Source organism: Leptodactylus fuscus, chromosome 1 (genome assembly GCF_031893055.1).
Source record: "Leptodactylus fuscus isolate aLepFus1 chromosome 1, aLepFus1.hap2, whole genome shotgun sequence".
Lineage (NCBI taxonomy): Eukaryota > Metazoa > Chordata > Amphibia > Anura > Leptodactylidae > Leptodactylus > Leptodactylus fuscus.
In genome coordinates, this window is record NC_134265.1 from 362,646,492 (window position 1) to 362,667,754 (window position 21,263).

At 44.7% G+C, this 21,263-nt stretch overlaps 1 protein-coding gene across 1 annotated transcript in view; it reads left to right on the forward strand.

Moving 5' to 3' along the window:
- Positions 1-12,950, forward strand: part of LOC142216863 (vomeronasal type-2 receptor 26-like) — a 32,845-nt gene extending 19,895 nt beyond the window's left edge. Inside the window, exons 5-7 of the mRNA XM_075285341.1 lie at positions 3,029-3,265; positions 4,781-4,904; positions 12,043-12,950. Of these exons, the coding sequence (XP_075141442.1) occupies positions 3,029-3,265; positions 4,781-4,904; positions 12,043-12,950 (1,269 nt within the window). The remainder of the gene's footprint in view (positions 1-3,028; positions 3,266-4,780; positions 4,905-12,042) is intronic.
- Positions 12,951-21,263: the final 8,313 nt, after the last annotated feature.

Sequence of the window (21,263 nt, forward strand, 5' to 3'; positions counted from 1 at the left end):
CCCCCTTAGCCAATACAAACCTGCAAGTCTTTCACTCATATTCCAACTCCAATACACACGGTCACTCCACATGCACAATACAACACTGATATCCAAACTGAGATGCACGCATCAGAGGATTAGATACACAAATCAGCACACAGTATCAGACGCCAGAGGATTAGATACACGCGTCTGCATACAGTCCCACAAACCAGAGGATTAAATACGCGCTTCTGCACACAGTTCCACGCACTGAAGGATTAGATACGTGCGTCTGCACACGGTTCCACATGCCGAAGGATTAGATACACACGTCTGCACACAGTTTCACACGCCAGGGGATTGGATACGCGCATCTGCACACAGTTCCACACTCCAGAGGATTAGATACACGCGCCTGCACACAGATGTACACGCCATAGGATAAGATACACGTGTCTACACACAGTACCACATGCCGCAGGATTAGATATGTGCATCTACACACAGTTCCACACGCCATAGGATTAGATACACGCCTCTTCACACAATATCACACTTTGGAGGATTAGATACATGCCTCTGCACACAGTATCACAAGCCAGAGAATTAGATACTCGTCTCAGCACACAGTACCATATGGGGAGGATTAGATATGCGCGTCTGCACACAGTACCACATGCCAGAGGATTAGTTATGCGCATCTGCACACAGTACCACATGCCATAGGATTAGATATGCGCGTCTACACACAGTTCCACACGCCGTAGGATTAGATACGTGACTCTTCACGCAATACCACACAGGTGAGGATTAGATACGTACCTCTGCACACAGTACCACACGATCGAAGGTTAGATATGCACGTCTGCACACAGTTCCACATGCTGAAGGATTAGATATGTGTGTCTGCACAAAATACCACCGCCAGAGGATTAGATATGCGCATCTACACACAGTACCACACGGTGGAGGATTAGATACGCGCATCTGCACACAGTACCACACGCCAGGGGATTGGATATGCACAGCTGCACACAGTTTCACACGCCAGAGGATTAGATACGCGCGTCTGCACACAGTAACATATACCATAGTATTAGATACGTGCGTCTGCAGACAATACCACATGCTGTAGTATTAGACACGTGCGCCTGCACACAGTAGCACATGCCGTAGTATTAGATGCATGCATCTGCACACAGTACCATACGCCGGGGGATTGGATACATACATCTGCATACAATACCACATGCCAGAGGATTAGATAAGCACATCTGCACTCAGTACCAAATGCTGTAGGTTTAGATATGAGGCTCTTCACACAATACCACACAAGGGAGGATTAGATACGTACGTCTGAACACAATACCACACTTTGGAGGATTAGATACTTGCCTCTGTACACAGTACCACATGCCAGAGAATTAGATACGTGTCTCAGCACACAGTACCACACGGAGGAGGATTAGATACGCGCGTCTGCAGACAGAACCACACGCCAGAGGATTAGATATGCGCATCTGCACACAGTTATACACACCAGAGGATTAGATACATGTGTCTTCACACAATACCATACACCGGAGGATTAGCTACACGCCACTGCACACAATACCACACGGGGAAGGATTAGATATGTGCCTTTGCACACAGTACCACATGCCGGAGGATTAGATATGTGCCACTGCACACAATACCACATAGGTGAGGATTAGATACCTGCATCTGCACACAATACCACATGCCAGAGAATTAAATATTCGTCTCAGAACACAGTACCACACGGGGGAGGATTAGATGCGCGCGTTGCACACAGTATCACACGCCAGAGGATTATGTTAGGGGCACAAGGCCCCTAGAGCTTATGTTGTTGTAGTTTCAAATTAAATAACAGGCCTGGATAGACTACAGCCATCCTTTAGCCTGGAGAACCACAAAGACACAGATGGTGGTGTATCAAAATGAATTCTGCTTTATTGTTACAGAGAGGTAGTTTTTATACAAGAGCAGGTTGGACTATTCCAATGACATGATTGGTTATAACATAAGCTGTGGCACATGACTATTGGCCAAGGCCTACTGTAATCTCCATCTCATTATTGCTATCCAAACTGGGATGGACTTTCTGTATATAGCATGACAAGAGAGAGATAATAATCACAGGCTGGTCAGGTTACTCCAGTCAGGGGATAACATCCAATAGCCTATAGACATCCTGTGGTTACATCCTCCTTGAAGAGAATTAGTTAGATAAGGATTCACATTCTATTTCCTTATCACCTAAAGAAGGGTTTCTCTTCTTTGATCTTTTGTTTAAAGTCTTAATAGCGCAGCCCATAGCGTCTACATGTTAATTAGTCTAACCAATGCCTTTGTGAGACAAAACTACTTATCTTTGATAGGGACAAGATGGCTGGAAAGGCAATATCACTGGAAGACAAGTAGTCTGGGCCCCCACTTCATGTAATTTATCAAATATAATATCATAAGATATTGTTAGCCCCCCACAATTAGATATACACATCTGAACACAGTACCATATGCCAGATGATTAGATACGTGCGTCTGCACACAGTTTCACTTACCTGAGGATTAGATACATGCCTCTTCACACAATACCACATGCCGTAGGATTAGATACGCGCCTCTTCACACAATACCACACGGGGGAGGATTAGATATGTGCATCTGCACACAGTACCACACCAACAAAGATTAGATACTTGCGTCTAAACACAGTACTACACGGGGAAGCATTAGATACAGCTTTACTCCAGGTATCCATAACAACTGATTACAGGTTTTTCACTGATATCCAAAATGAGATACACATAATCACATGACGCTTATGGACATACACACGAACCACATACAAAATACACCAGTGCAAAACTGGACAATTCTTATGGGGCCACTACACAAACATAAAATGTAATATACCCGTGCGAAGCCGCGTCCTCCTGCTAGTATGTTATAAATTGCCTTTTTGTTCTTACATACCGACTCTGATGTGATTTTTCTGATGTTAATTCTTCTGAACATCTTTATTGATTCTTTTTTGCAGTTACAGAAATATATGAAATATGTTCATTTTAAAGACCCCTCTGGATACAATATCTGTTTTAATGAAGGACGTGACGTGACTTTTGACTGGAACATAGAAAATTGGGTTTCGTTTGCAACCGATAAGGCCAATTTGTTTCAGTACACAGAGACGGTCATAGGGATCTTCACAGAAACACCAAAAAGGAACTTTACATCTATTATATTACAAGAAAATATTACGTGGAAAAATGGCCGAGTAAGAGAATACACAACAATGCTAAGTGTCTATTTAGAGGGAGTCTATCCGCTATGTCATGTGTTTTAAACTACTGCTACAGTAATGGTTTCCTTAAAAATACAAGGCTACCGTTCTCCGATTATTATACTCTGGGGTCTGAAAAGAACCCAGAGCCCCAGAGTATATTAATTGTTCATGGGTATCCACAATGGGGCATCATACTGTGTGCAGGGACCACTATGGGGCATAATAGTACATGCAGGGGACACAATGGGACATCATACCGTGTGAAGTAGCCACTATGGGGGATAATACTGTGTGCAGGGGCCACTATGGGACATAATACTGTGTGCAGGGGCCACTATGGGGGATAATACTGTGTGCAGGGGCCACTATGGGGGATAATACTGTGTGCAGGGGCCACTATGGGGGATAATACTGTGTGTAGAGGCCACTATGGGGGATAATACTGTGTGCAGGGGCCACTATGGGGGATAATACTGTGTGTAGGGGCCACTATGGGGGATAATACTGTGTGCAGGGGCCACTATGGGGCATAATAGTACATGCAGGGGACACAATGGGACATCATACCGTGTGAAGTAGCCACTATGGGGGATAATACTGTGTGCAGGGGCCACTATAGGACATAATACTGTGTGCAGGGGCCACTATGGGGGATAATACTGTGTGCAGGGGTCACTATGGGGGATAATACTGTGTGCAGGGGCCACTATGGGGGATAATACTGTGTGCAGGGGCCACTATGGGGGATAATACTGTGTGCAGGGGCCACTGAGGGACATAATACTGTGTGCAGGGACCACTATGGGGGATAATACTGTGTGCAGGGGCCACTATGGGACATAATACTGTGTGCAGGGGCCACTATGGGGCATAATACTGTGTGCAGGGGCCACTATGGGACATAATACTGTGTGCAGGGGCCACTATGGGGCATCATACTGTGTGCAGGGACCACTATGGGGCATAATAGTACATGCAGGGGACACAATGGGACATCATACCGTGTGAAGTAGCCACTATGGGGGATAATACTGTGTGCAGGGGCCACTATGGGACATAATACTGTGTGTAGGGGCCACTATGGGACATAATACTGTGTGCAGGGGCCACTATGGGGGATAATACTGTGTGCAGGGGCCACTATAGGGGATAATACTGTGTGTAGGGGCCACTATGGGGGATAATACTGTGTGCAGGGACCACTATGGGGGATAATACTGTGTGTAGGGGCCACTATGGGGGATAATACTGTGTGCAGGGGCCACTATGGGACATAATACTGTGTGCAGGGGCCACTATGGGGCATAATACTGTGTGCAGGGGCCACTATGGGGGATAATACTGTGTGCAGGGGCCACTATGGGGGATAATAATGCTTGCAGGAATGTGGGGGGGGGGGGGCGGAGCTCAGTCGTGGGGGAGAAAGGCCCATGTCAAATGTTTGCAATTCCTGGTTATGCCACTGCTCTAAGATTTTATGATTTTCATGATTTGTTTCTTTTATAGAAGCCGCGGTCTCGCTGTAATGATCGATGTTCTGCAGGATACAGAAAGGCTCCTAATGGAGGATATCACGTCTGCTGCTATGACTGTGTCCCGTGTTCTGAGGATGAAATGTCCAATACCACAGGTAAGAATACATTCTACTATACATACATCACCATGTACACATGAATAGAGTAGTTTTTTTGGTGCCATTTTAATTTTGTAATATTTTGTGTATATATTTTCTTGCAGAAGAATTTTTGAAAATTCCCATAATCAGGGTATCCCGAGTTTTTTTTTTTTTTTTAACTACTTACTCCAAAAATACTTAAAAAATCTAATACTATACTATACTTTTCTATAGACAGTAAAGTCATAGCTAGCTCAGTGGCATAACTTGAAGCTCCAGGACAGGGTCAGACTGGGATGTCTAGGTCCCACCAGTGGAATTGTTTCTAGGGGCCCACCGCCAGGACCCTGCAGATCAGCGGTACTGAGACACGACGGCTAAAGGTAATAACATGTCAGGAGCCATGCTGCTCACACACTATACCATATGCACTACCTAAACCTACTGCTACTCCTTGTATGGCAAGTGAGCAGCATGGCTCCTAGAAATGTTATCATTACCTGTAGCTGCTCTGTCCTGCTGATCTGCAAAGGTACTGTCTGTTGTATCATCACAGATGTAATATTGATGGCCTATCCTAAGGACAGACCGTCAATATTAGAAACATGGATAAATCCTTTAAAGTGGTTGTCCAGGAATTGGAGCAACTCATGTGCAGAGCGGGAGGTGTAAAATAAAAAACAAATAAAAAAGTGCCTTCACCTGTCTCCATTGTCTGCCGGCAGTGTCCGTTCCTTGCTGGCAGTCCTGCACCTCATGTGATCGCTGAGACCAATTATGTACAGGATTTCCAAAAATGAGGTCATGAGACTGAACAGATACAGGCGGGGGACAATGGGGTGCTGGGGACAGGTCAATATACTTTTTTTTTTTACACCTCTCTGGTGGCCGCTACAGTGATAACTCCTGTTTATAGACAATCTCTTTTAAGGGGTTTTCTGAGCCAAATCTTGTATGGCCACTTCACTGCTCCCCATCATACAGTGGCCTCTTCACTGGTCCCCATCATACTGTGGCTTCTTCACTGGTCCCCATCGTAAAGTGGTCTCTTCACTGGTCGCCATCAAACAGTGGATTCTTCACTGGTCCCCATCATACAGTGTCCTCTTCACTGCTCCCCATCATACAGTGGCCTCTTCACTGGTCCCCATCATACAGTGGCCTCTTCACTGCTCCCCATCATACAGTGGCCTCTTCACTGGTCTCCATTATACGGTGGCCTCTTCACTGCTCCCCATCGTACAATGGCCTCTTCACTGGTCCACATCATACAGTGGCCTCTTCACTGCTTCCCATCATACAGTGGCCTCTTCACTGCTCCCCATCATACAGTGGCCTCTTCACTGCTCCCCATCATACAGTGGCTTCTTCACTGGTCCCCATCATATAGTGGCCTCTTCACTGGTCCCCATCATACAGTGGCCTCTTCACTGGTCCCCATCATACAGTGGCCTCTTCACTGCTCCCCATCATACAGTGGCCTCTTCACTGGTCCCCATCATACAGTGGCCTCTTCACTGGTCTTCATCATACAGTGGCCTCTTCACTGGTCTCCATCATACAGTGGCCTCTTCACTGGTCTTCATCATACAGTGGCCTCTTCACTGGTCTTCATCATACAGTGGCCTCTTCACTGCTCCCCACCATACAGTGGCCTCTTCACTGGTCTTCATCATACAGTGGCCTCTTCACTGGTCTTCATCATACAGTGGCCTCTTCACTGCTCCCCACCATACAGTGGCCTCTTCACTGCTTCCCATCGTACAGTGGCCTCTTCACTGCTCCCCATCATACAGTGGCCTCTTCACTAGTCCCCATCATACAGTGGCCTCTTCACTGGTCCCCATCATACAGTGGCCTCTTCACTGGTCCCCATCATACAGTGGCCTCTTCACTGGTCCCCATCATACAGTGGCCTCTTCACTGGTCGCCATCAGTGGTCTCTTCACTGGTCCCCATCATACAGTGGCCTCTTCACTGGTCGCCATCAAACAGTGGTCTCTTCACTGGTCCCCATCATACAGTGGACTCTTCACTGGTCCCCTATAATGTATGGGATACAGTGATGGGGTCATTATATTGTGTGGGAGCAGTGATGGGGTAACATCCTGTGCAGAAGGGGGATGTTACACTGTGTGGGGCATATTAAAGGGGGTTGTGCAGGGTTAATCTTTTTTATGGCCTATTCTCAGGATAGGCCATAAATACCTCAAACCTCACATTGCAGAAACACAACGACTTTGGCTACTACAGAAAAAAAAATGTGTTTTACAGAATCAACAAAGTGAATGAAATTTACCTCATCCACACGTTGCAGGAAAAAATAAGATGCGGAACAGCTGCAAACTCTAAAATGCGTGCGCTTCAAAAACCATGTCCGGTTACTTTCAGCTGCGAGAAAGTGCGGGGAAAATGCATCAAAAGCGCAATGAAAAACACTTTGGAAAAAATACTATGAGATTTTTAGCTGAGTCTCGCTGTTGGGACTCATCCTCATCATCTCAATATACTGTGTACTAAACTGACATGGAGGAAAATGGCGCTGATTTTGTTGTGGAATTTCAGCGTTGAAAAAAAAGCCTCTTATTGATTTCAATGGGTTCCTTTTTCTGCTAGCAGTGGAAGGAGTTAATGGATCCGTGTGCTTTCCGTGTGGTATCTGCAGAGAACATGCGGACAGAAAAGTGCTTCAAGATCTACTTTCCTGTCCGCGTGATTAGTGTGGACGTCACACAGACCCCATTATATTCTATGGGCTATCACTGCACTGTAATCCGTTCATGTGTATACAAACACACAGTACTCACACAGTATATAAGACACACACTTTAACCACTTCAGTACCGGGCCAATTTGTGCTCCAGGACCAGACACATTTTAGGTTTATTTTGTATGTGCGGTTTTGAGGGCTGTAACATTTTTCTCGTATGTCTCAGTCAACTAATTTTTGCGTCTTTTTTTCGGGGACACATAGGCCTTCATTTTTATGTTATTTTTATTTTCTAATGTGTTTTAATTTTTTTTATATCCCGGAAAATATAAACAAAATAGGACGGAAATTGTGTCTGGTTTTCAATGTATTATTATTTTTTTTATTTAATAACTCAAAGTGTCACTGAAAAACTTTATAATGTAGTTTTTCCTCTCCGTTACGGTAATTTTTATTTTGTATGGTGCCTTCGGGGGTGGGGCTATAACCTTTAATAACGGCGTTTTATTAACGTATTATTTATTTATTTATTTTTTATTATTATTTTATTTACATTTTTTTAAAACTTTTTTATTATATTTTTTTTATATTTTTGATTGTGTCCCCATAAGGTGATAAGAGACCTTTGGGGACATCTGATCACTTATTTTTTTGTACTTGAGGCTGATTTCTTCTATAACTGGGGCTGCTACATTTAACCTCAGATACAGGAGGAATCCAGACTCCTGCACACTGTATATACAGCTTACTGAGCTGATCTGGGGTCCTGTAGGACCCAGCAGCTCTTGCATGACGCTGCTCCCGGCCGGATCACGTGTCCGCCAGGTCAGAGGGCAGCTGATTTATGGCAGGGTCCATAGCCGTGTATACAGCGTTCATTGAGCGCTGTATACACAGTGATCGAGAAGGCAGGGGAGGTAATAAATCTGCCCTGTCTTCTCTCTGGGAGCTCCGGCTGAAGTTACAGCCGACTCCTAGTGAAAGCAGCTACATGATCTCCGTGCAGCTGCTGTGTTCTGATGGACGTACAGGTACGTCCTGGCAGAACAAGGCAACCACTTCCCGGACGTATATAGTCTATGGGCGGTCCGGAAGTGGTTAAACAAATGTACACACATATATACATATTAAACATACATATTTTACCACAAGAATATACTCACTGTCTCTGTCTTCTCCACACGCTCCGATATGAGAGATGAGGCAATAGTTTATGAGGGGGAGGGGAGAAGTTCAGGCAGCACGGACAGGGAAGAAAGCAGCGATTGCTACAACAGATAAGTGAGAGGATTACAAGTGGCCATTAGCTAATGCTGAAGCTTTACCTGGTGTCTATATATATATATATATATATATATATATATATATATATATATATATAGTGAGGGCACCATGTACAGCTTCTGCATCAGCTAATGGGGGCACCAAGTGTTGAGGCAAATGCATTGCTCAGGATTCTGTTCAGGTCCCTGAACAATGCATCTGCAGCAGCTAAATGAGGAATTAACAGTCGGGGTCGGGGCCCACCGGGGGACCCTGCTCCACGACCACAATGCAAAATCTTTTAGGGTCCTTGTGGTAGTGGTATATTTTTTGTGGTAGATGGAACTTTGGGGCCCCCTCATGTATAGGGCCCGGTAGTGACTGCTACTGTTGCACCCCTGATATCAACGTCCCTGATCTAACTGCAGGTTTTTTGTGTGAATCAGCCTAAAACGGTTCTTATTATTTTATTTAGCTCTTAAGCTGGGTTCACACTAGCGTCGGTGTCCGACAGCTAGTGTCCGATGCTAATTAGAGATAATCGAGTAGTGTTCGATTGAGTAGGTGTTCGATCAAATACTACGGTATTCGAAATACTCGTACTCGATCGAACACTACTAGCTGTTTGAAGTTTAAGGTTCGATGCAGAACCAGTGTTGATTGGCAGAATTCTATACATGCTATACATTCTATACATGCTATACATTCTGCCAATCAACGCTGGTTCTTCTCTTACCTTTAGAACTCTTCTCCGTGCAGCGTCCCCCAGCTGGAATTCACTCTGCCTAGGCATCCGGCCTAGGCAGAGCCGACTGCGCATGCGCAGGCATGCTCTCGCATGCGCAGTCGGCTCTGCTGAAGCGTCGGGCTGGGCAGAGCCGACTGCGCATGTCCGCGCATGACCGCGCATGCACAGTCGGCTCTGCCTAGGTCCCGATGCCTAGGCAGAATGAATTCCAGCCGGAAGATGCTGCGGGGGTGCTGCGCCGGGAGAAGACTTCAAGGAGAATCCAGCCCGACCGTCACTTGTGGACTTGGTAAGTATAATTTTTTCGAATGTTGCGTACCCCTGAAACGAACATTTCCCCCATAGACTATAATGGGGTTTGAAATCCGTGCGAACAGTCGAACAGTGTGCGTCTGTTCGAATCGGATTTCAAACCTCGGACATTTTAGTGTTTGCTCATCTCTAATGCTAATGTCCGCGGAAGATTTTAACATTGGACACTAGCTGTGTCCGTTTGCAATTTGCATGATTTTAAATGGGACATCATGTAGTGTCCTTTAGTGTCCGTTTACAAAGAGGACAGCTAAATTGTACATGTAGGATCATCACGCTGCTGCTACCTGCATACTCTGCCACTGAGTCACTGTATGGCCTCCTATGTCTGCTTCTACCTCCACATTATATCACCTTGCCACACTGTGGCCTCCTTATGCTGCTGCTATGCCGCTCTTCTTATATAAACATTTACTAGAACAGATTCTTTAGACATCTATGTGGAATTAGCAGATGGAGATTTAAAAGGAGAGCAATATTTCAAGGTATAATATGATCTTGAACCTTTGTACGGTTGTTTAGACCTTGCACTAACATTGACGTGTAAGACTCATTTCACACTTGAGTTATTTGGTCAGTTTTCTTCCCATAACTGGCCAAGTAAATAAAATGTGCAGTAACTCTAAGAGTGAATCCTGCCATGTGCGTGGCATACTGACAAATTATTGTTTCACCACCACAGCAGACTCCCCGTGTTACTGCAAGGCCCAGTGTTCTACATCACTATATATACAATACTATATACACCACTATACATACAATACTATATACACCACTATATATATGATACTATATACACCACTATATATCATGGCATTGTTGATGGCCAAACTGCTCTTGGACGGTTGGGAGAAGTTGATCTTAGAGGACATTCTGGTACCATTCTTTATTCATGGCTGTGTTTTTAGGCAAGACTGTGAGAGAGCCGATTCCCTTGGCTGAGAAGCAACCCCACACATGAATGGTTTCAGGATGCTTTACAGTTGGCATGAGACAAGACTGGTGGTAGCGCTCACCTCCTCTTCTCCGAATAAGCTGTTTTCCAGATGTCGCAAACAATCGATAAGGGGATTCATCAGAGAAAATGACTTTACCCCAGTCCTCAGCAGTCCACTCCCTGTACCTTTTGCAGAATATCAGTCTGTCCCTGATGTTTTTTCTGGAGAGAAGTGACTTCTTTGCTGCCCTCCTTGAGACCAGGCCTTGCTCCAAGAGTCTCCGCCTCACAGTGCGTGCAGATGCACTCACACCTGCCTGCTGTCATTCCTGAGCAAGCTCTGCACTGCTGGTAGCCCGATCCTGCAGCTGAAACACTTTTAAGAGACGGTCCTGGTGCTTGCTGGTCTTTCTTGGGCGCCCTGGAGCCTTTTTGCCAACAATGGAACCTCTCTCCTTGAAGTTCTTGATGATGCGATAGATTGTTGACTGAGGTGCAATCTTTCTAGCTGCGATACACCTCCCTGTTAGGCCATTTTTGTGCAGTGCAATGATGACTGCACGTGTTTCTTTAGAGATAACCATGGTTAACAGAAGAGAAACAATGATGCCAAGCACCAGCCTCCTTTTAAAGTGTCCAGTGGTGTCATTCTTACTTAATCATGACAGATTGATCTCCAGCCCTGTCCTCATCAACACCCACACCTGTGTTAATGGAGCAATCACTGAAACAATGTTAGCTGGTCCTTTTAAGGCAGGGCTGCAATGATGGGGAAATGTGTTTTTGGGGATAAAGTTCATTTTCTAGGCAAATATTGACTTTGCAAGTAATTGCTGTTAAGCTGATCACTCTTTATAACATTCTGGAGTAGATGCAAATTGCCATTAGAACAACTGAAGGAATAGACTTTGTAACAATTAATATTTGTATCATTCTCAAAACTTTTGGCCATGACTGTATACTATATACACCACTATATATACTATACTGTATACACCACTATATATACTATACTATACTATACTATACACACCACTATATATACGATAGATAGATAGATAGATAGATAGATAGATAGATAGATAGATAGATAGAATATTCAATATGTATAATATGTATAATATTTTAATATTATACACAGAGTTCCCATAGAAGCCACTAATATTCTTTACTGTAATTGTAGACAGTGAGACCTGCCATAAATGTCCAGAAGAAGAGTGGCCTGATGAGAAGAAAGTGACATGTATCCCCAAGACCTACGAGTTTCTCTCTTATGAGAAGGACATTTTGGTTTCAGTTTTTATGTCAATTACTTTATGTCTTAGTGTTATAACATTGTTTATATTGGGAATCTTCATCTATTACTGGGACACTCCAATTGTTAAAGCCAATAACCGGACTGTGAGCTTCATCCTCTTGGTCTCCATATTGCTCGGCTTCCTCTGTGTCTTCTTCTTCCTTGGTCGTCCAGTGGCCATAACCTGCTTACTGAGACAGACATCATTTGGGATCTTCTTTTCCATTGGTGTCTCTTCTGTTCTGGCCAAGACAGTCACAGTCTGTATTGCCTTCAAAGCCACCAAACCTGGCAGTGTCTGGGTGAAATTTGTCTCACTCAAAGTCTCTAATTCTGTGGTCTTGGTGTGTTCTTCTGTACAAGTTCTCATTTGTGTTATTTGGATGTTGGTGTCTCCTCCTTATGTAGAGTTTGACCATCAGTCTTATCCTGGGAAGATCATCATTCAGTGTAATGAGGGCTCAGATCTCTGGTTCTACTCCATGTTGGGTTATATGGGGCTCCTGGCCGCTGTCAGCTTTCTTCTGGCTTTCATGGTGAGGACATTACCGGACAGTTTTAATGAGGCCAAGTACATCACCTTCAGCATGCTGCTGTTCTGTAGTGTCTGGATGGCCATGATCCCGGCTTATCTGAGCACCAGAGGGAAATACATGGTGGCCGTGGAGATATTTGCTATCCTGACCTCATGTTCTGGCATTCTTGGTTGTACATTTTTACCTAAAGTTTATATTCTGCTTCTAAAACCAGATTTGAACTCAAGAAATGCAATAATGGAGAAAAGCAAGCTATAAATATCATAAAAGTATAAGGCTAGGTTTATATTATCACTTTTTTATCTGGGTCCAGATCACATACACTTATTAGCAAAAAGGAAACACTATTCTGACCTTGTGACTTTCAGGCTCACCATCCACTTCAGCTTTGAATGAGAGACTACCATAATTTTAAGGACTATCATCTTATTGTATACTACAAATGACAACCTGTTCAGTTCAGAGTGTTATTAGATGTATTCCAAAGCGAAAGGTCACTGGTTTAACTTGAGGTCAGTCATGAAGAAGATTTCCCGAGAATAGAGAAAAAGCATCATCCAGCTCATTGATAGCGGTCTCTCCACCAAGAAAATTGTCAAACTAAATCATGTGAGTGCCATGACAGTTGGAAGATACGAAATAAAGTCCGTCCATCCATTTCAAAGTCAAGAGATAGATATCCAGGCAAAATATTGGGGTCAACAAGTTGGCTCATCACAAGATCTATTGCTGAGTTCAGACAGAGTTTTTTGCTCTGGAATTTGAGGCCAAGGTCGTCTCAGATTCCGGACCAAAAAATTGGTCGTCTCTGCTCCGGATTAGGCCCAAATGAATAGGCTTACTTGGGAGGAAGTGTTTTCGGGCAGACGTCCGCGGCTGAACCGGCCGTTGAATCCGCCTGAAGAAAGGTCATGTCGCTTCTTTTTTCAGTCTGTTCTCACTCGCAGAAAAAAGATATGACCAGCACCTATTGATTTCAATGGGAGACGTTATTTTGATCAGGATTTTGTCGCACATTCCACGTCAAAATCTTGACCAAAAAACGCCGCCTGAACTCAGCCTATCAGCTTTGATGTGACAAACACAGCAGTGAAGGAGGCTTGTGTACTTTGTGATCGTGAGATCATAGATGTTACAGAAATCTGGAATGGTGGCCCCAAAAAGGTGAAGAAACCTTGACTTCAATATCATCATAAGGATCGAGTTTGCAAAAAAGTATGAAAAGTGAACAGTAGAAGATTGGAAATTGATTTGGAGTCAAAAGCGAGAAGAAATGGTTCTATGACAATGAAGTAGAGGTGATGGATTGGTCCCCACAGTCTCCAGATCTCAACCAAATCGAACATTTGTGGGTAGAGTTGAAGAAAAATCTGTGTTCGTACCCAAGTGGGTCAATAAGCATTCAACAATATTGGTAATGTGTAGAAGAGACCTGGGATCAGATTTCAGGCATGTTTTGAGGCATGTTTGAATCTTATGGAGAACATGCCCAGAAGGATTCAGGCCTTGAAAGCCAAAGGTGGATTTACAAAATATTACCAAAATAATAAAAATAAAATGTTAGATTTTTAGGAGCAAAACAATAACAATGCAGTTATATGACAAGAATCTGTATAACTAATAAAGTCAAATTTATGTATGAGATAGCCAAGATGATTTATGGGAGTTTCATGTTCCAAGCTGTAGTGGGTGGTGAGATATGGATCCTGAAAGTCAAAAATTCTAAATATGTTTACCCTTTAGCTCATCAGGGTATAGAATATATATCAGCCCTCAACTCTATGCCCCCCTTAATATAAACCAGAAAACGACCAATCAATAGGCAACCCTGGCACACTGACCTGGCTAAAAAAATGGAAAAGGAACTTCTCTGGAAGATAAGCCACTCCCAAGAGGACTTCATCAGGTATAAAGAGGCAGCTTTTACATTCAAAAACACACTTCAACAAAGTCATATGTGCCCTATATCTCAATCCCAAACAGCTATTGGCCACCTTCAAGTCCGTTCTCTGTAATCCTGTGACGCCTCCGACATCACTTTTCTGAGCTGAATTTGTCTCTTACTTCAAAAGCAAAGTTTGCACCATCAGAGACACCCTACATCCCTACACGCACTCTTCCTAACTGTTCGGTGCACTTCATCTTTAACCTGTTTCTTATTCTTAATATCTAAATCCCAGCTCACCTCCTGCAGGCTTGACCCGATCCAGTTACATCTCATCCCCAACCTCACTGAAGTCTTTACTCCTACTCTAGGGTAGGTGGGTGATGGTAGGTTCCCAGGCTGTAACAGAGTCCCATGTGTCCACAGTAAAAGAGAGAAATACCAGCTTGGAGCTCTGTATCGAGGCAGCCACTCAATGCAGCACCAGGAAGTAGAATGATGCCGGAACAATCACAGGCATAGCGCGAGGAATGTGTTCAGCGGCAGCCCATCTTGACAGCTGCAGAAACGCTGGAGCAGACGGATCATCAACACCAACAACACACTCATATGATGTTCCAGTGAGGTGCTGAGATGCCAGAACAATCACAGGCACAGTGCAAGAAACAAGTTCAGCGGCAGGCCAACTTGAGAGCTGCCAAAACACAGGAGCATGCGGATCATCAATGCCAACAACACGCTCATTATATAGCATCCAAGCAAGCTGCTGGAACAATCATGGGCTCAGCCCAAGGAATGAGTTCACCAGCAGGCCAGCTTGACAGCTGTTGAAATGCCGCACCAGGCGGCTCATCAACACCAACAACATGATCATTATATGGCGTCCCAGCGAGCTGCTGAAATGCTGGAACAATCACAGGCATGGTGTGAGGAACAAGGTCAGCAGCAAGACAGCTTGTGAGCTGCCAAAATGCCGGTCAGGCAAAACATCAACGACAGCAATCTGCTGAATATAGGCAGATCATCAATGCCAAAAACCCGCTGACGAAGTCGTGGGCAGAAGCTAGTATTTCTATAAACTGTGCTCTACTTGTGGCAGAGTGTGAAGGTGACAACAGCATGAGGAAGCCATACAATGACCAAGTGGCAGAGCGTGGAGGTGGGAATAGCATGAGGAGGCCATACAGGAACCCAGTGTGGAGGTTGCAGTAGCCTTATGAGGCCATACGGTGACCCAGTGACAGAGTGGAGAGAATGCAGCATCCTTATGAGACCATACAGTAGAGATTGCAGCAGTCTTTTGAATTCATACAGTGACCCAGTAGCAGAGTATGTATATTGCAGCAGAGTGAGAAGGCCATACAGTGACCCAATTACAGAGTGACAATGTGGCAGCAACATCATTAGACCATACAGTAACGCAGTGGCAGAGTGGGAAGGTGGCAGAAGCATAAGGAGGCCATACAGTGAACCAGTGGAAGATTGTGAAGTATTCAGCAGCCTTATGAGCCCATACAGTAAACAAGTAGCAGAGTGTGGAGGTTTCAAAAGCCTAATGAGACCATACAGTGACCCAATAGCAGAGTGTGGAGGTTTCAGTAGCCTTATGAGGTCATACAGTGACCCAGTGGCAGAGTGTAGAGATTACAGAAGCCTTATGAGGCTATACATTGACCCAATGGCAGAGTGGGGAAGTGACAGTAGTGAGAGGAGGCCATAGAGTGGCCCAGTGCCAGAGTGTGGAGGTTACAGCAGCCTTATGAAGCCATACAATGACCCAGTGGAAGAGTTGGGAGAATGCAGCAGCCTTATTAGCCCACACAGTAACCCAGTGGCAGAGTGTGACATAGTGTGACAGTGTGGCAGAGTGTGACATAGTGTGACCAGTGGTAGAGTGTGGAGGTTACAGCAATCTTATGAGGCCATATAGTGACCCAATAACAGAGTGGAGAGGCTGCAGTAGTGTCAGGAGGGCCTACAGTGACCTAGTGGCAGAATGAAGAGATTGCAGCAGCCAGAAGAGGCCATTTAGTTACCTAGTAGCAGAGTTTGTATATTGCAGCAGAGTGAGGAGGCCATTCAGTGATCCAGTTGTTGAGTAACAAGGTGAAAGCAGCCTCTTTAGACTATACAGTAACCTACTGGCAGAATGGGGAGGTGACAGTAGTGTAAGGAGGCCATCCAGTGAACCAGTGGAAGATTGTGGTGTTTGCTGCAGCCTTATGAGGCCATAGAGTGACCCAGTGGCAGAATGGAGGTGACAGCAGTTTTACAAAGTCATAAAGAAACCCAATAACATAGTGTGTAGATTGCAGCAGCTTTCAGGAGGCCATACATTGACCCAGTTGCAGACTGACGATGTGGCAGCAACCTCATGGGGCTGCATAGTAACTCAATGGCAGAATGTGGAGGCCATACAGTGACCCAGTGGAAGATAGTGGAGCCTTATGAGGACATCCAGTATCCCAGTGGCAGAGTATGGAGGTTGAAGTAGCGTGAATAGTCCATACAGTGATCCAGTGGCAGAGTGTAGAGATTGCAACAGCCTTATGAGGCCATCAATTGACCAAGTGGCAAAGTGCGGTGAGGTAGCAGGTATTATTTAATCTACTGCATCGGGCATTGGTGTGTGCAAATCCTGGCTGATCCATGTCTGATTCATCTCCACAAAGGTGAGTCTCAAATTTTTGGGTGGCCAGGTGACTTCTCCCTGTGGTATCTATTGCTCCCTCTGCACTGAAGATCAGCTCTGATGTCACTACTGAAAAGACAGGACAGCTTTTCCAGAGCAAACTCAGCAAGTTTTTGCCAGAAGTCCAGTTTGGCTGCCCAGAAGTCCAACGGATCTTCCACAACGAGTGGCAGGGTGCACACTAAGTATACCACCAGCTGCTGGTTCTGCTCTGTGTCTAGATGCTGATGAGGAGCTTCTTCACTATGCAGGTGAAGAAAGTTTCTCATCAGCGACTTTAGGCTCAGGCTGCCTGATGGAGCCCATACTACTCCTTCCACCCTCACCCCCTCCCACAGCTGCCATGCCAGTGCAAGTTGAGCGCTCAGGGCTCCGGCGTCGGGACATGCGAGAGGATGGACAATGGCACAGATAGGCAGTGGCCAACTTGCTGCATCACGTATCTCCATAGTAGTTCAGTTTGTCCTCCCTCTCAGTGGGTATAAAAAAGACCCCCATTTTTCCCTGGTAGCAAGCATTTAACATTGTGGATAGCCAGTAGTCATCCCAATTGCGATCAGCTACATCATCATGCAATAAAGTCTGCAGGTCAATGATGTCCTCCTCAACAGTCTTTAAGCCAGGTGCCTGTCAGTTCGCAACACCAGCCCCATGCCACTCTCCTCATCACTACTAGCGCAGGAAGAAGCAGATGTCTTCTCCACATCTTGACTGGGCGCTAGCTAATGACTGTCCGGTAGTATCTCATCCTCATAGTACAGTGGATCTGAGCTAACAGCACAGAGTAATTTTCTAGCTGAGTTATTATGAAAGGACAGAGGCAGGTTCTGGACATGTGATGGCACAGGGCCTGCTCCAAGACCATGATAAGTAAGGATTGCGTCTGAAGAACCAACTGACTCTTGGCTGGGGGTGTCTGATGTGACATAGGATGAAGTGGATGACTTCAACCGTTCAGTGGCTGGTTAAGACATGACCGCAACTTGACACTGGGTGCTTGGGCCTTTGTAAGTGATGCCTGCTGTCACGTCCCCTTACTTTGCTGTGAACTGTGCCTGCGCCAGAAACATTTAGGCCTGCGACCATTCTCTGTGCATGGCCTGTGTCCTCTCTGTCTGAGAAATGGCCTGTAATTTTATATTGGGAACAAAATGGTGAATATGTCCCTATTTTGTTTCCTCACTGATAAGCACTATTAAAATAAGAGTGAGAATAACTGGGAACTGTAGAGATTAGTGACTTAGAATTTGTGGGAGGTTTTCACAACTGTATTGCAAAATGGCCTGTAATTGTATACCCTGCAAACAATGACAAATTTGCCCCTTATTTGTTTCCCCACAAATAAACAACTTTAAAAAGGCACGATGAGCTGAGTGCAGATATTACTGAATGATAATTCACTGCTTTTGATTGTAAAAGGCTTGTTGTGTTCCACCTTGTACACACAGGTATGAGTAATGAGCAGCAGTATAGCGGCAGGGAGTGCTGCAATGTGTATTAAGTTTTTTCTGTTAATGACGCTGTAACCACCCCAAATTCTTCTTTGATTTCCATCCTATACTTTCATTTCAGTTGCAATCTGATTTCTCTGAACTTCTATCCATTTTCTATCACTGTCCCTAGCTCCTGCTGATGTCTGTCCCTGCACTAAGAGCGATGTGAAATGACTGTGACGCTGGTTTTTATATGGCTGTGACGTCACAGGGGCGGTTAGCTGCTGATTAGCTGTATGCTTGACATTGTGGGTGTTCCTGTGTTCCCAGAGTTCCCTGTCCCTTCTCCTAATATGTGCAGAAGCCATTTTAATCAAAAATGCAATCAATACTGGGAAGTAAAAACACTTCCCCTTCCAACTCTCTCTCTATACAAGATAGGATACTTCTTTTTTATGTTGAGGAGATTCTAATTAATTTATTTATAGGTAATGTAGTAACAATTCCATTCTGTCCTACCAGCACACAGGGGCAGGAATTCCACACTATTGTGCTGCTAGTGGGATGGAAAGGAAACAGGTTATAAGGGATACAAGGAATATGTATGTGTTTAGGAGAAAGTAGGTGTCAGCGAGGGGTAGTCTCAGAATGATTTTGGATAGGATGCATGTTGTATATTTATTGATTAAGAAGAGATTTGGGGAGATAAATGCAGACATATGGTGAGGGTATAGTGGTAGCACAGTGCACGGAGTTGGTTCAAGATAATATATTTCTAGATCATGCCACAGGCAATTATCTATAGGAAGTTACCTTCCAACGGGGGGCGCTGGATCAAGTTCTCCTTCTCCACTAAGAAGGATGTATTGGCATATTCCTTTCCCACAGCTATGAGATTGTTTTATGCAATGCAGAAACAAGTCTGTGAAGTGTTAAATCCTCAGCACATTTCCTAAAGCTAAACAGTGATAATTTTACACAGAAGTCACAGGAAGATTTATTTTTTGCATTTATTTATTAATATTCTGCTTGTTGCGCAGTGTGAGAGTGTAAATCGGTCCCCGGCCCTGGATATAAGGAGCTGCAGACTGCCGGCTGAGCCTCGCCTGTGCTGAGCTGCTGCAGAGCTGGGGCTGCTGTGCTGAATGACAAGACCTTGTCTGTGTAATGAATCCATCTCCTGCTCTTACTGCCTCGTATCTGCTGATATTCTTATTACCTGTAATATCTGATACAAGGAATCATTCTCAGTGCCAGATCTCAGGACTTCAGCCCAGATATGAATATGAATATTACAAGGAAGGAGACGTCATCATAGCTGGGCTGATTTCTGCTCATATGTTCATTGGTTTAATTGATTTTTATGACATTTGGAATTATTTAGATATGAATTGTCAATAGTAAGTATATCATTCCCCATCACTGACATTACTATCTATATACTGTATACAGTGAGTATATCATTCCCCATCATTGACATTACTATCTATATACTGTATACAGTGAGTATATCATTCCCCATCACTGACATTACTATCTATATACTGTATACAGTGAGTATATCATTCCCCATCACTGACACTACTTTCTATATTCTGTACTTACATGACGGACTTTCCATTCAGTATATACCATACAATACAGAGAAGTCTGTTTTTATGATGTTATGGAAGGTAAGAGGGATTAGCTGGGGGATATCTTACAGCTCGTGTCTTATATATTGCACAGAATTTGATGTGGATTTACACCGGACTTCCTGCGGGTTTCACTCATTGCACTAAATCTTAATCCACATGGTGTTTTCCAGCCCTCGGCTCTCTCACATGTACTGACCTGAGCCTTGTCCTCCCGGCCGCTCTCTGCTCACTGCTGGCTAAAGCTCTGCACCTTGGTGCACGTAGTGTTGCTCCATCTGTATACATAGCCTGTATATAATAGCTGCTACATGGCTGTGTGCTGTATACTGTATACCTTACATCTACTATCAATGACATCCACTGCAGGTTCAGGTGTCCTGTACGACTGTACTAAGCATAGACTGTTGTTAGGATTGTGCAGTAACTGCGGCCATGATATGGGCCCCGCTGCCTGTTACTCTGCACAATCCAGGGTTGCAGGGATTAATCTGCATTGCAGCAGCCGGGCGTGGTCGACGGGGTGATCGACATAGGAGTCGACCAATAGACGCTCGGATTGGGCAGCTGGGCTATTTGCTGGTGACAGCCACTTGCCTATATTAGGGAGCTGGGCCGGACGCCCGGCACTCTATGATCGCATTCTGAAACCTGAAATGATGTGTGTGTGTGTTTGTATGGGTTCCAGCCTGTAGACATTGCCCTAGCTAGTAAATTGCCCCTGAGGTAGCAATGCCACTGTTAGTCAGGCAGCATGCTGCCTTGTATGTGCGTGGTGTAACTCTGTAGGGGCAGCTAGCATAACTTCCCAGACAGGGTGACTGGGAGTGGGCTTGGCAGTAGCTGCCTGGGTGGTTGGGTGGAACTACACACAAGGTTTACTTGGTCTCTGGCTAGTCCTGGAGTTCAGGCTAGCCAGTTTATTTG